Raw genomic sequence first — 13,816 nt, 5'->3', positions numbered from 1 at the left:
AATGCAAGCTTCAACCCTGCTGTAGTCCAGCTACTGGATTCATGCAGAATATTGTTTCATGAAAGAAAAAGGCTTAAAATTTTACATAGGATGAACTGTATTTGGATTTTTCTCAATGCATCTGATGTTTTCTTAAAGAAAACAGATTTTGCATTTCATTTCCCCGTCTTTACCCTTATCAAGGTTTATTGCATTACACCTTATACTTGAACCTGCTTCTTTTTCCAAGTTTCTAATCGATGACAAACTGCGTGGCCTGAGTGACGAAGCGTGTTTGCAGCTTTGCTAAGCCCCTCTGCCCCCCACCCTGTGTTTGCTGAGGGGCACTCGGGGCTGCTGTCAAAATCAGTCTATTAGCAAAGCGGTCATTTCTAATGGGAAAATGAGAAAAACTGAGCAATCCTGGCTTGGGGGGGGGGCGGGGTATTAAGAGGAGAAAGGTGTACGTGTCTGTCTCACAGCCCCCGAGGGGGGCGATGCCGGGGGCCGTGCCCGGGGGCGGTGCCCGCCGGGGCCCGCCGGCCGATGCCCGGGGCGAGGGGCGGCCCGGCGCGGCGCGGGGGCCGCTTCCTCCTCCGTGCGGGCTGCCCGGCTTTTAAAGGCGGTGCGCCGACACCCGGCCCCAGAGCGCCGCCAGGCCTGCGCCCGAGCTACCCGGCCCGGCCCGGCCCGCAGCGGAGCCGGCCGTGCCCGTGGGGCGGCAGCGGCGGGGACCGGGGACCCCCATGGGGCGGGGGCGGCGCGGCCGGGGGCAGCGCGGCGCCGCCCGCCCCTAGGCTGCCCGGCGCCGGCCGCAGCATGCCGGCAGCGCTGCGCCTGCTGTGGCTGGGCTGGCTCTGCAGCCTCTGCCGCGGGTACTTCGAGGGCCCGCTGTACCCCGAGATGTCCAACGGGACCCTGCACCACTACTTCGTCCCCGACGGGGACTACGAGGAGAACGACGACCCCGAGCGGTGCCAGCTGCTCTTCAGGGTGAGCGAGCAGCGGCGGTGCGGCGCGGCGGCGGGCGGCGGCGGCAGCGGGCTCAGCCTGCGGGAGGAGCTGACGGTGCTGGGCCGGCAGGTGGAGGACGCGGGCCGGGTGCTGGAGGGCATCGGCAAGAGCATCTCCTACGACCTGGACGGGGAGGAAAGCTACAGCACCTACCTGCGCCGCGAGTCCGCCCAGATCAGCGACGCCTACTCCAGCTCGGACCGGTCGCTGAGCGAGCTGGAGGGCAAGTTCCGTCAGGGGCAGGAGCAGGGGGGCCGGGAGGAGGCCCGCCTGGGCGACAGCTTCCTGGGGCTGCTGCTGCACGCCCGCGCCCTGCTCCGGGAGACCCGCCACATCTCCAGCGGGCTGCGGGACAAGCACGACCTGCTCGCCCTCACCGTCCGCAGCCACGGCGCCCGCCTCAGCCGCCTCAAGAACGACTATCTCCGCGCCTGAGCCGGGAGCGGACCCCCCCTAACCCCGGCTGGACCCGGCCCCTCCGCACCGCCGGGGCCGAGGGGCTTCGAACGGCGCCCTCAGCCCCGCTGCCAGCCCCCGGGAGGTGCGGGAGGGCGCAGCACAGCGCCGGGGTCCGTCTGGAAGGAGCACCTCCTCGCGCAAATACGGCCTTCGTCCCGGAAAAACTTATTTATTGTATTTGACTGCGTAAACAAATAGCGCGTTTCTATAAACCGGGAGGTTAGAGGTACGTTTAAGTTAATATCCCATATTTAAAAAATTGCCCCGCATTGTATCGTTCATCTTTGGTTACAAAGCAAAGCAAGCTTTCTCGTCTCCGATTCCCTGACGTCGGTTTATATATCCCCTTTTCTACTGCAGCTCACCTGCTGCAAGCACGGATAAAGCGTGATGCTTGCCAGCCACGTCCGGACTCACGTGTAGCGGATGCTTAAATTGCTTTTGTTGTTACTCTCCTTCAGGGTGAAACCTCTGGCCCTCTATTAACTTTCTTAACCTTTTGTAACGGTATGTATTCTATGCACGTTAAACGTTGTTCTACTACATAACTTTAAGCTGTGATTTCTATTTGTGTTTTGAAAGACAGGAACTATTCTGGCAGGATTTGTACTCTTCCAGGCTTGCTTATCTGTGACTCTAAGCTATCACAACCCCAAGAGTCAGCCAAAAAGGCTTATGTCAGATCCTGAGAATGCTGATGCAGGTTTTTATAGTAAGAAGAAGGAGCCCCAGCAATGATTGTAGTTTCAGATCCCAAATTTGAAAGCCAGGTTTCTTAGAGCGTGTTTCTAAAGCAGACAAAAAGGTTTTGTCTGTGACAGCACAGTGACATTTCTTGTTGGTGCCTTTGTACTTTTGCTGGCTAAGCTATTAATAAAGTTATTTGTGCTCCCAGACAATAGCAGAAGTGCCTAGTGGGAAGGAGGGGGAGGGTTGTTTGGATTTTTAGACTCATTGCTGTTTAATTATCTCTTTGGGGTTATATGGCTACTAGGTTACAGATACTGCAGGCAGAATCACTGGTTGGATTTTTAAAAGTTCATATGTTGTTTTAATAAATATTTGAAAACAATGTTAAAGCACGTTTTTTTCTTTTATTGTTCTGCTTGAGACGCTCTTGATTTAAAACATGCTATTGTAATGTGCCTTTTCAGCAAAAAATTGTGAGTATGTAGTCCTGCCAAATGAAATAACTTGCTTTTGAGTAAAAACAAATAAAAATTTACAGACTCAAGAGGTAAGCAATGATCATTAAAAGCAATGATACAGAAGGGCGCGTAGGGCGGAGTTTTTGGAGTTTGCAAGCCTTTTTACGAAACTAGCAACCTCAGGGCACCGGATGAGAAGCTGTTTGATGCACATTTGAAGTCTGATCTTGTTAACTCTACTCGTGTTCGGTTATACTTTGGTCTGCAAACCATCCAGTTGGTAAGTTACTCACCTGAGTACTGGGTCAACGCAAGTGACCTGGGACCAGAGCTCTGAAGGCATCGGGGAATGTCTGATGAAGGTATGTGCTTACAGAACCTCTGGACCATCCCGGCAGCTTGCTTTCCCTAAAGGCAGTGAGGTGTAGCTCCTAACAGGATACTTTAGATGTCAATTTGCACCTTTAGATCCCCAGTATCTTTGAAGATCTGCCTGGGAAAAAAAAAAACCCAAACATTTTATTGAGTGACTTCAGTGGAACTACTCAGCGTTATTTTCAAGTATGTTGTCAAGTTAGAAGGTATGGCAGGTTCTAGCTCTTAAAAATTAATTAATTTGTGATACTTTCCTTGCTGTTATATCTAACAAGCTAAGGGTGTAAAGGGCCATGTGTGTCACTGAGTCTTGTCTGCCCACTGTCACAGCAAACCCTACAGCATTTCTGGGATGGACCAAGCTCTAGAAGTGCCCGAGAGTTTCATTCACATCCAGTCTCTCCTTTCTCTCTGAATCATACCCCTTTAGAAGTAAGTGCCAGAGACGTCACGCGGTTCCATTTGTGCCCGGATGCTTCTTAAAAGGAGTTTGAGTCACTGCTTACCGACTTTCTGAGTGATTGGTTATAACATGAATTGTGAACATCAGTAAAGAAGCTAAAATGGCAGGCCGTGCTTGGTCTTTAGCCATATCAGAGCAGTATTTAAATCCGAATAGAAAAAAAATGGTAGTAGTGTAAAACACAGTTTCTTGAATCACTAAGTTGCTCCAAGCATATTCTATTTGCAGTAGCAAACTTTTAGTCAAGCTCAAACTACCCCAACATACGCAGCATACCAAGAGAGTAAATGTTTGCAGAGCGCTTATTTTTCAAAGCAGGCAATTATGTGACCTGTGGAGATTTATATTATAACTCATTCCACTCAATACCCCTGTCTGTAATTGTCACGTAATGAAACAAAACCAGGGTTCTTTAAAATCCACACTAATGCTTCATGTGATAAATATGACTATTTTGGTAAATAGTTTGATTTATGTTTCAGCAAAATATAAACAGCAAAATATAAACATTTTTATATTTGAAATTAAAATCAGAATTCTTCTCTGTAACATGGATTATAAAATGCTTTCCATGTTCCCTTTCAAAAAGAAAATACATACATCTGCGTCTGGTCTATGAGTAAGTTCATATGTTTAGTAAAAAGGGTCAATGAAGCCAGTACAAAACTCTTTTAGGACATTGAAATCTGCTAGAATTTGATTTCTATCACTTTGGCTGGTCTAAGCAAATGTATATATAAAATGTATCAATTAAATGAATCAATATTGAGTCAGAGCTGATACATTAAATGGCCTTTATAAATCTGCAGTGCTTACGAGAACTGGGTGTTTAGTGATAGCCAGCAGTTTGAAGTTTGAAATTCAAAATAGTTCTTTAAAAACCATGAGAACTATATTACAGTCCTCTTTGCAATCTTAACAATTTTTTCTGCTTTTGCTTTTTCATCTGATAAAACTTATTTAATTAGAAGAGGTGAAGGTCCTCTGTTTTTATACAGACTATTTCAAATAGCAAAGGCCTTTTTATGATTGAAAAATCAGTAATGATTTCTAAGCAGAGAGTTTTAAAAGGATGAGCGTAGCATCTATTTTGATCAAATAGCTCCTCCTGTTGTGTTTAAATATTGCATCAGTATTGGGCTCTTTTTTTCCCTTTTTTTTTTTTTTAAATGCAGAAGTTTGAACAAATATTAAGCTGATTTGGTCTTTTTTGTGGTGGTCTGGAGATTTTCAAAATATATATTGTTTTCTGAATTTATTAAAGAGTTGATGGTTATGACTGGGTTTTGGGGGAAAAAAAAATCAAGTAACGCAGCTGGAACAGTCAGAGAGAGCTTACTTAAGTTTTCTTTGCCAGTCAGCCTGTGATTTAACTCATCAAGAGTCAAAGCAAGGCATTAAGAGGCGCCCCTCCACTCCTCTCCAGTAGCTTACTTTTGAAGGCAGTGCTCTGCTGTGGACATTCTCCTCTCTACTGATACACACTGGAGGGGAGGAAGCTCAGAGGGTGAATACAGAGCCAAGTCTGCTGTCTCACCTCAGCATTAATAAAAGCTTGGGAAAGAAAAGGCTGTGCTTGCCTTGTGACAGTCAATGGCTAGAATTTTGGGATGGGGGAGGTACAAATTGTGGCTTTCTAAATTGCGACTTCCAAAGTTTCACAGGCTGACCTACCCAGGACCATCCTGAGAAACAGAAAAGTCAAGGGAAGCTTTCAAACACATGGTAAGCCTCTCAAAAATCCTGTCTGTGCCAAGCTGGGAGTATGGATTGCCTGAAGGTAAGTTGTTGCTCCTATAGGTTGTCATGTGCTGAGACGCAGGTTGCCACGATGCGTACCTCAGAAACAAAACATGTATTTGCCTTAATCAATAGAAACAACCTGGTGAGCTGCAGAGAAAGCATCAGCTCTGGTTATAATCATACCTAGAAAACATGTATTTCGTGGAGAAATTCTGTTGCGTGGGTCCGTTGCTGTTGGTGTAGGTGTTTATTTAGATGGGCTTCATGTTACTTCACCAGCTTCTTGCTCATGCTTCTCAGATACCACATTTGTGATTGGTAAAGAAGTTTTCAGCTAACAGCGAAGTGGTTTTGAGTGAAATGTATTTGACAGCCATTATTCCTGAAGTAATCCTGTGTGTTCAGAATCTGGCATTTTTCTATCTTTTAACATGTATTTTTACTTACAGTCCATTGGGGAATTTATTTTCTATTAGTTTGATTTTTTGGCAAGCCATTAGCAAAAATTGAACAATTTGTGGGTCCGTATTTCATTCCTGAAGTATGTGAAACTGGCAAAAATACTGACCCCACTTTGTTAAAAAAGCTTTTATTAGAAAGTATATGTATAAAAAGACTATAACTCTGTGCTTATTTTATTTTCTTCATAAAGTTGTCATCCTGCCTACAAGATCAGTTTACAACTGGAAAAGGCAGAATTTAATGACTAATTTTGTAACAAGAAAAACATATGGTCTCCATAATCATTACATTTTTAATGATGTGGCTTGGGCAGAGTCACTCATGGCTTGTAGAGTCAGTCGTCCTTGAACACTGCCTTACCTTGGGGAGGTGTTGCTGACCATCTCCAACATGCCATTAACATTCTTTCATGAGAAAAGACAATGCCAAGTGGATCATATTTGCTCAGATGACAGTCTTCCTTAGGCTGTATGTATACCTCTTCTAAGTACTTAGAAACTGCCTATGTAGTAGTAATTGTTCATGTCTGAACTTTCTTTGGAGGAGGGGGAAAGTCCTTGGAGAAGGTTGGCTTAGGGAGAGATTCATTATCCAGCACTAGATATTGGCAAGTGCAGGATGACTGAAAAAGCCATGTACTTGCATCATATTTTCCATACTTTTTCTATGCTGCAAACATTTCACTGTGACATGAGTTGCCAACATAAATCAGGTTTAGTGTAAATAATAGAGACTTTACTATAGCATCATGCTTTAGCCCCAGCCGGCAACTAAGCACCACGCGGCCGCTCGCTCACTCCTCCCCGCCACCCATCCCCGTGGGATGGGGAGGAGAATCGGAAGAAAAAGGTAAAACTCGTGAGTTGGGATAAGGCCAGTTTACTAGGACAGCAAAGGAAGAGGGAAATAGCAACAACGATACTAATAAAGGAATATAAAAAGTGAGTGATACACGCTGCAATTTGCTCACCGCTCAGAACCCGATGCCCAGCCCCTCCCTGAGCAGTGATCCCTCCTCCCGGCCAGCCCCCCCCTTATAAACTGAGTGCATATGTTAAATATCTTGTAAATTATTGTTTATGTTTTGATGCTTTCTTACGAAGTAATATACGTATTAACTCTGGATTCTAACAGGCACAACAAAACACAAACTAGTTCATAACTGGGTCAGCACACAAGTCAGGGTGCTATTAGGTTTGTAATTTTAAATAATATGTTGCATAACCTCTAATTTCAGAAAAGTAACCCTAGAAAAAAATCAGTGAATGAACAAGAGGTAAACCACGCTCAGTTTTTTTTTTTATCCTGATACGAGTGCAGGGGAATAACTCTGACTCATGCACATCAAGAATGAACTGAAGTTCACCCTGTGCTCATTTACCTTAGAAGCTTATTTGCAACCAGACTCAGTTTCTGTTTCTAACATTTCTATTTCCCTAGCAATTAGAGTTTTCAAAAAGCGAGACATCCCCCTGTGCTACATATATATTGATTTATAGCTCCTACCCTAATCACCTTTCCATTGTGTCTGGTTCCACAACCATATGCAGGCGACGTGGTATTTATTTACTTACATAGTCTTAATTAATTTAACATTAATTCCTCTACATTTCTAGGCTATGTTTCAGTCTGCCCCGCCGCACATGTGTCTCAGGCCTGCTCTAAGCTGCTGCTTAGATCTCCTCAGCACGCGTGCAGAGCTGACGCTCACAGGGCCATGACATCATCATTATCGTTGGTATGTCTGGCTCCACTGGGAATACTGGTCTAGTTCATAGCCTTTTACTGTCGAACATCAGATTTTGCTTCCTAAGGGTGTTCTGCTTCTTATGCTCTTTGCACATTAACCTGTGACTTTCAATTTTGCAATGCCCTTTACCTACTAATTGCTGCCAACCTTAAATTTACGTGGCAGTAACTTACTGTATAGACTCGTCGTCACGTGGAAACCTACAGCATAACCCCCACGGTACCGTGCTTCCCCGTACGAATGACAGCGACAGAGTAAAGCCCAAAGGGAATCGGTGAACTGATCTTGCACTGCAGGATTCAGCAAAACGATGTTGCAAGAGAAAAAAGGCATGTAAATGTACCGTAAAATAAATAAGGTCCAGATTTTCGTTATATAGCACTTCTGACACCTCTCTCTTAAAATTCTTTCTTTTATAGAAACTCAGCAAATACAAGCACGACACTAATGATTCATATTTTGCTGAGTTATGTCATCTTGAAGGCAGTTTGTTTTTATTTCCACTTGGATAGGATACTTTTCCACTTGCATATTATGTAACACTCCTTATAAAAATAGAGACCCAGTCTTGCAAACACCTTGGAGCGTTCCTGTTACCGAACGAGACTTATGACCATTTCAGTTCTCACACCCTCCTTATTATGTTTATAATATTTTAAAATGTTCCCCTTTTGGCTTGAAAAAAAAAAATCTCCGTTCTTGGTCTATGTACAGCTTTTCTTCATAAGGTATAAACAAAATTTTTTCTGGTTCTTTTTTTCAGCCTGATGAGGATTTATATGTATGCTTATATACTAAGTTTATGTTAATAATAGATTTCACTCATTAAAACCCTCTAAATATATTATTTAGACAGAATTTTGTTTCCCTACACTTGAAACAAATTGATTCACTTGATTCTCCCTTTAATTAGTAAAAATAAGAAATTAATTATACATGTCCATAATAGAAAATGTTTTCTTTCAGTCAGTATGCAGTTAATAGGGTGTGTACTGGTTCTAAAAGAAAACACAGAAGCAAAAACACTTCAGAAACCTAGTGTTAATGTAATGGGTTGCAAAGCCAACAGCAGAAGAGTCAGGAAATTAAAAACCGTGACTTTCTCAAGCAACAACCTACATTCAGCATAGGCAGAATGCCCAAACTGCCCTTTCCTAAGGGCTGCTACTTGCGGATTAGCGATTGACACAAGGAATAAGGTATGTACTCTTTATGAAGTATCTGCAGGTACAGAATTCTCTTTTTTTTTTTTTTTTTTTTCTTTTTTGTAATGAAGAGCAATTAAAGCTCTGGAATAAATAAACAAAGTAATGGATAAACAGTATATATTTTGTAAACAGTATATATGAAATGAACCCAATTATCTGCCAGACATCCAATCTATCAAACCTTGAAAATAATTGAGAATTTTCAAGCTCCTGCAAGAATATGTGTGTTCCGTAGAGAAAATGGGGGAAAAAACCAAGGCAGGAATGTGAAAGAAAGGTGGGAAATGGATTTGGCACCTAATTTGAAAGCAACTAATTGCTACCACTCTTTCCTTAAAAGAAGGTAATGCATCCAACTCCGTGCATTACAGCACTGCTTTGGCACGTGAAGATTGTTTTTCATTGAAGATGTTGAATGATAACTACCAACAAAAATATTTAATTTCCTATAAGTCACAGACTCAGTCTTAGCCCTTTTTAACTGCCAAAATGCTTAGACAGTCTCTAAACAGTCATTGACTTTTTTCACTTCTGCATGTACTCGTTTCCATCCAACCAGCCAACTTTTCGTCTTTGTGAATGCTTTCCTGTCTGTGAAAAGTGCTGCTTAGGCAACATGTATGTTGAAGGTTTTCCCTTCATTGGTTATACTGAGGCAGCAGGACTGTTCTGGGTGTTTTGCAGACCACAGTACGGCCACTGAGTGTCCAGTGGAGCAGGTGCCTCTTGCACAGCTGGGAAAAAGCTTCCCATCAGGAGGAAAATAAAGGTTTTCCTTTTCCTTTTTAGTTCGGCTCTTCTTTTTTCACGTCAGTCGAGCTGCCAGCCTATACATTCTGAAGAAGGTGGGGATTCCAGCCCAGTACAACCTGAAAATGAAGACCTGCATGGGCCGCTCCAGCTGAAAACTGGTAGGTGCTACGTCCCACCATTGCTTTCAACTGCAGAAGCCATATTTCTGTCTGTTAGAACCTCCTTCCCTTCAGCCATGAGAAACACACTCTTCGAATAAATGCAGCATTAACATACTTGCCAGGCAGAAGGTATTGGGCACTAAATAATGAGGGTACGTTAATTCTGGTTTTAAATTTATTCCCAGGAAGCTCATCTGCCTGAAGCTTACTGCTCCCAAGATTTGTTTGACAGTAAAATCATCTTATAGAATCATAGAATCGTTTAGATTGGAAAAGACCTTTAAGATTATCAAGTCCAACTGTTAACCCAGCACTGCCAAGTTCACCACTAAACCGTGTCCCTACGCACCACATCCTCAAGTTTTAAATACCTCCAGGGATGGACTGAATCACTTCCCTGGGAAGCCTGTCCCAGTGATTGACAGCCCTTTTGGTAAAGAAATTTTTCCTAATATCCAATCTAAACCTCCCCTGGCGTAACTTGAGGCCATTTCCTCTTGTCCTATTGCTTCTTACTTGGGAGAAGAGACCAACACCCACCTGGCTACAACCTCCTGTCAGTGATAAGGTCTCTCCTGAGCCTCCTTTTCTCTAGACTAAACCACCCTCGTTCCCTCAGTCGCTCAGACTTGTGCTCCAAACCCTTCACTGGTTTTATTGCCCTTCTCTGGACACGCTCCAGCACCTCCATGTCCTTCTTGTAGTCAGGGGCCCAAAACTGAACACAGCACTCGAGGTGCGGCCTCGCTAGTGCCAAGTACAGGGGGACGATCACTGCCCTGGTCCTGCTGGCCACACTATTTCGGGTACAAATCTGCACCCTTAACTCGGAGGGTACAGACAAGGACTGCTCCATCTGAAACAGCGGGGATGTTTTATACCACACCATAGGCTCTGTTTGGCTGTAGTCCCACTAAATCTTGCCTTTAAAGGCCATCTTTTGTGTTCGGTGATGTTTGCTGTAGGCTACTTCTGGCACATAAAGGGCATATAAAGCCCCCAGTGTTTTGGGGTTTTTTTCTTTTTTTTTCTTTTTTCTTTCTTTTTTATCTCTCTGCTTCTGTTGTAAGGGCGTGTGGCGCATCACACCTGGTGAGGAGAGCCAGGACACGCTGGTGCATTTCTTCCTAGGTGCTTGCTTTGATCCCGTGGTCCGAAGAGGGTTCTTAGCCTGATCTCGCTTCTCGCTGAAAACCGGGAGCCTGAAGCGGCCGGGAAGTGTTTGTTACACCCAGGGGAGAAGCCGCCACAGGAAATGATGGCTTTTTCCACCGCTTTGCCTTCAAATCAAGGCCAAATGCTTTTTAAAAATCCCTCCCTCCATCAAGCACAAGGTCGGTGCAGTGATAACCAGGAACTAACCGAGCCCGGTTCTCTCCGGCGCGTTTCGCAGGGAACTAAATCGTTTACAAAACATCCCCCTCAGCCTGAAAGAGAACCGCGAACTGAATTCCCTGGGAAACACCACGTGTGGGTGGGCTGAGGCGAGCCCGCGTTCCCCGGCGCTGCCCGCCGGGAGGGCGCTGCGGCGGGGTCCTCCCCGGGGCTGGGCCTGCCGAGCCGAGCTGAGCCCTGCGGCGGGGGGAGCCGGGGGGCAGGTAAGGGCAGCCGGGACTGGGGAGCAGGGGGGTGCAGAGCAGGCGCGGCAGCAGCGGCCCGTGGCGGAGCTGCCAACACGGCTGCCGCCGGCCGTGACATCCTTCCCGGCCCCACGCGCGAGCCTGGGCACGGCTGTGGGTGTGCGGGCCTGGCGTCCTTCGCGCTTCTCTGAGGGAAGAGTGTCGTACGACATTTGCATCCCGTCTCCCCCGCAGAAGCTGCCTGCGTACGTGAGCTGCTTCGTCATTTACTCCAGTTACGCTGATTTAGCAGATCGAAAGCTGGAGGGTTCCCAAAGAGGAATCCTTCCGGCAGTATCTCTTCCTGGGCCTTCCTACGCAGTTATACATGGACATGAAGTAACGTAAACGTGCAGAGCTTTTTTCTCTTTGTGGTACAGGTTTGGTTCTTTGTTTCCGTTGTGATCTGAGGTAAGAGCATCAGGCAAATGTTTCCCCGCAGAGACTTTCTGGTACACTTGCACGCAAGATTCAGCCTTGTAAGCGCTCTGTCTTTGGTCGAGGGTTACTCTTTTTCTAAAGTTTGCATTATTTTTTGATTCAGGCAATGCTTACAAGATAGAAATCCTCGGTTCAAACTGAGGCCAGTTCCGGCTCTTCCTGCAGTTAAGTTTTTATGGATCCGTGTTAAATTCTGCTACATCCTACATGGAGCTGGTTACATTGACCAGCTTCTGATGCAGCAAACTGGTTTTAAGGCACGGCTAAAACTTGGTTATGATACATTAACTATACCCTTCATTTCTCTGCAGCTTCTTAACCTTATTGTAAAAGGAGCATATGTTATCCAAAGTAGCTTGGTGATCTTAAAGTAGTGTTAACCAGAATTAAATTTTAAGTAGCTGTGCAGGTAAAGCTAATAAACATACTGCTGATGTCAGCAAACAGGGGAGTCTGGATCATGTCTGAAGAGGTTTGAGGGGACTGATGGAGACAGATTTTTGAGCAGGAGATAGTGAGCATTACCGGGGAAGACTCCCCAGCCTAGCCTCCAGGTGATGGGGATCGCCTTAAATCATAATTGCCTGGCAGCATCCAGGCTGACCCTCGTCATGCTGCTGAGGATTATGAATGAATAACGAGCAAAGCGGACAGAAAATCCTGGAGCCTGGGACAATGTTCACATGGGAGGGTCTGACTCATAGGAGCTATCGGTAGCATTTTTTTTTTAAAACTACGCAAATCTGAGGTCTGATAACTGAGCAGAGTTACGTGTGGCATCTTCCACGTTCATGCAGATAACAGTAGTTCAGAAACAAGAAACGGGGAGACCTGTGATGCAGAGAATTTGGTTGCATTATTGGTTGCTCTTTGATTTGACCCTGGTTGCGAGCATGCTAACTTTAGGTGAACCAGTGAGTTCTGCTTCTAGTTTAGTACAGAATGTAATTTCAAGTGTAAAATAGCAGCATGTGAATAAGTGTCTACCTGACTTCTGGAAAGAGTGCTCTGTGCTTGAATCCTTTATACACTGGGAGACAGGCAGAATAAAGTGATCTGGCCATTTGTGTTGCTCATCTGCTTTCCAGTGGTGTTCTTAAATTCAAGTGGTTGTGAGTGCCATGCTTTGCGCTGGACAATTCAGCATTGTCCAGATGTCAGGAATTTTCTGATCTTCTTTACCCTATCACGCCTTAGAAGGTTTTCTGGTGTGCAGCTACCTGTTCACCAATCTTCAGTAAGCTGGATGAGGGGGATGTGTGAGGATACTCAATTCTGTCTGCGTCATGCTGACCTTGGATATGGGTAGTATTAGCGTTTTAGGGATTGAGATATCTTCGTATGCAGAAGGACCGAGTATCAACAGCCTCTGAGTTGCCTAAGCAATTAGGCAATGGTTTTGTGACTTACACTTCTGCATCTTTATTGTCTTACTTCCATGTAAAATATATTTTGGTTGCTTCAGTGTATTTGTGGATCTGACCAATGCCATGAAATAATCCACTGCTTTGAACAAAGAACTACAATACATATGTAGCAAAAGTATACAGTATGTTGAAATGGTCATCCTTTTTTTTTTTTTTTTTTTTTTTGAAACTAAATATTCTAAAGTTTCAGTATATTGGAAACTTTCATTCTGTTTCACTTGTCTTTTGTTTCAAGGAGGTTAGAATAAGTATCCAATTGTCACATGTTAAAAACCATAAAACATACCGCATCTTTGCAGTTATACATAATAAAACTTTGTCCAAGAAATCTCAGAAGGAGACTGCAGCCGGTCTTGCTGTGTTTCACAGTTAGGAGGAAAATTCCAGTACTTGAACAATACTTTAGAATTAATGTGGAGATATACATATATACATTTACATAAGTATGTTTGTTTACATATTTTTTGTATATAAAAATATATACATATATATATATATATAAAAGGAAAGATATTCAATCTGGATATGAATCCATTTTTGGATAAAAGAGGTTTAAGTCTGTATGTACAAAACCGTAGCTGTGGCTTGGACTGCATTGCAAGTGAAGGTTGGTAATTACTGGGTTCTGATGGGACTACTGCACGCAAACGAGAGAAAGTAGAAATCAATATTCTGCTTTGCTATATTCAGTCTAATGAAATTTTAAAAAAAAGGAGACCCAAGGGTCCTGTATAACCTAGTTCTAACTTGTAGCAAAGGAAAGAAATAAAAAAAAAAACCCTGAACAAACACCTTCCGACAACCCTAGTAGGTC

At 44.3% G+C, this 13,816-nt stretch overlaps 2 protein-coding genes across 8 annotated transcripts in view; both read left to right on the top strand.

Annotated features, from left to right (window-relative positions):
• Window positions 1-486: 486 nt before the first annotated feature.
• Window positions 487-2,524, top strand: FIBIN (fin bud initiation factor homolog). Of its 2 annotated transcripts, XM_075755327.1 has the most exons (2): window positions 487-972; window positions 1,063-2,524. In XM_075755327.1, exons 1-2 carry the CDS (start codon window positions 526-528, stop codon window positions 1,426-1,428), a joined length of 813 nt encoding a protein of 270 aa, XP_075611442.1. In that variant the 5' UTR covers window positions 487-525; the 3' UTR covers window positions 1,429-2,524. The 2 variants fall into 2 exon arrangements, with proteins under 2 accessions (XP_075611442.1, XP_075611441.1); XM_075755326.1 differs by having other exon boundaries at window positions 496-2,524.
• Window positions 2,525-7,288: 4,764 nt separating this feature from the next.
• Window positions 7,289-13,816, top strand: part of BBOX1 (gamma-butyrobetaine hydroxylase 1) — a 42,358-nt gene continuing 35,830 nt past the window's right edge. For 2 of the 6 annotated variants that reach the window (XM_075755320.1, XM_075755319.1), the window contains exon 1: window positions 13,589-13,609. The gene's annotated coding sequence lies outside the window, so the exon portion shown is untranslated. Of the gene's footprint in view, window positions 7,382-9,390; window positions 9,513-10,892; window positions 11,114-11,299; window positions 11,479-11,526; window positions 11,546-13,588; window positions 13,610-13,816 lie in introns of those variants that run through there. The other 4 variants (XM_075755322.1, XM_075755321.1, XM_075755323.1 and 1 more) reach the window with 4 other exon arrangements.

The sequence above is a fragment of the Balearica regulorum genome, chromosome 5 (genome assembly GCF_011004875.1).
Source record: "Balearica regulorum gibbericeps isolate bBalReg1 chromosome 5, bBalReg1.pri, whole genome shotgun sequence".
In the NCBI taxonomy this organism is placed as follows: Eukaryota; Metazoa; Chordata; class Aves; order Gruiformes; family Gruidae; genus Balearica; species Balearica regulorum.
The sequence above is the reverse complement of the archived record's forward strand: the minus strand, read 5'-3'. Positions and strand labels throughout refer to the sequence as shown.

What these genes read in the sequence shown, in the direction of transcription:
- FIBIN (XM_075755326.1), top strand. Translation starts at nt 526, where the DNA reads ATGCCCGGGGCGAGGGGCGGCCCGGCGCGGCGCGGGGGCCGCTTCCTC.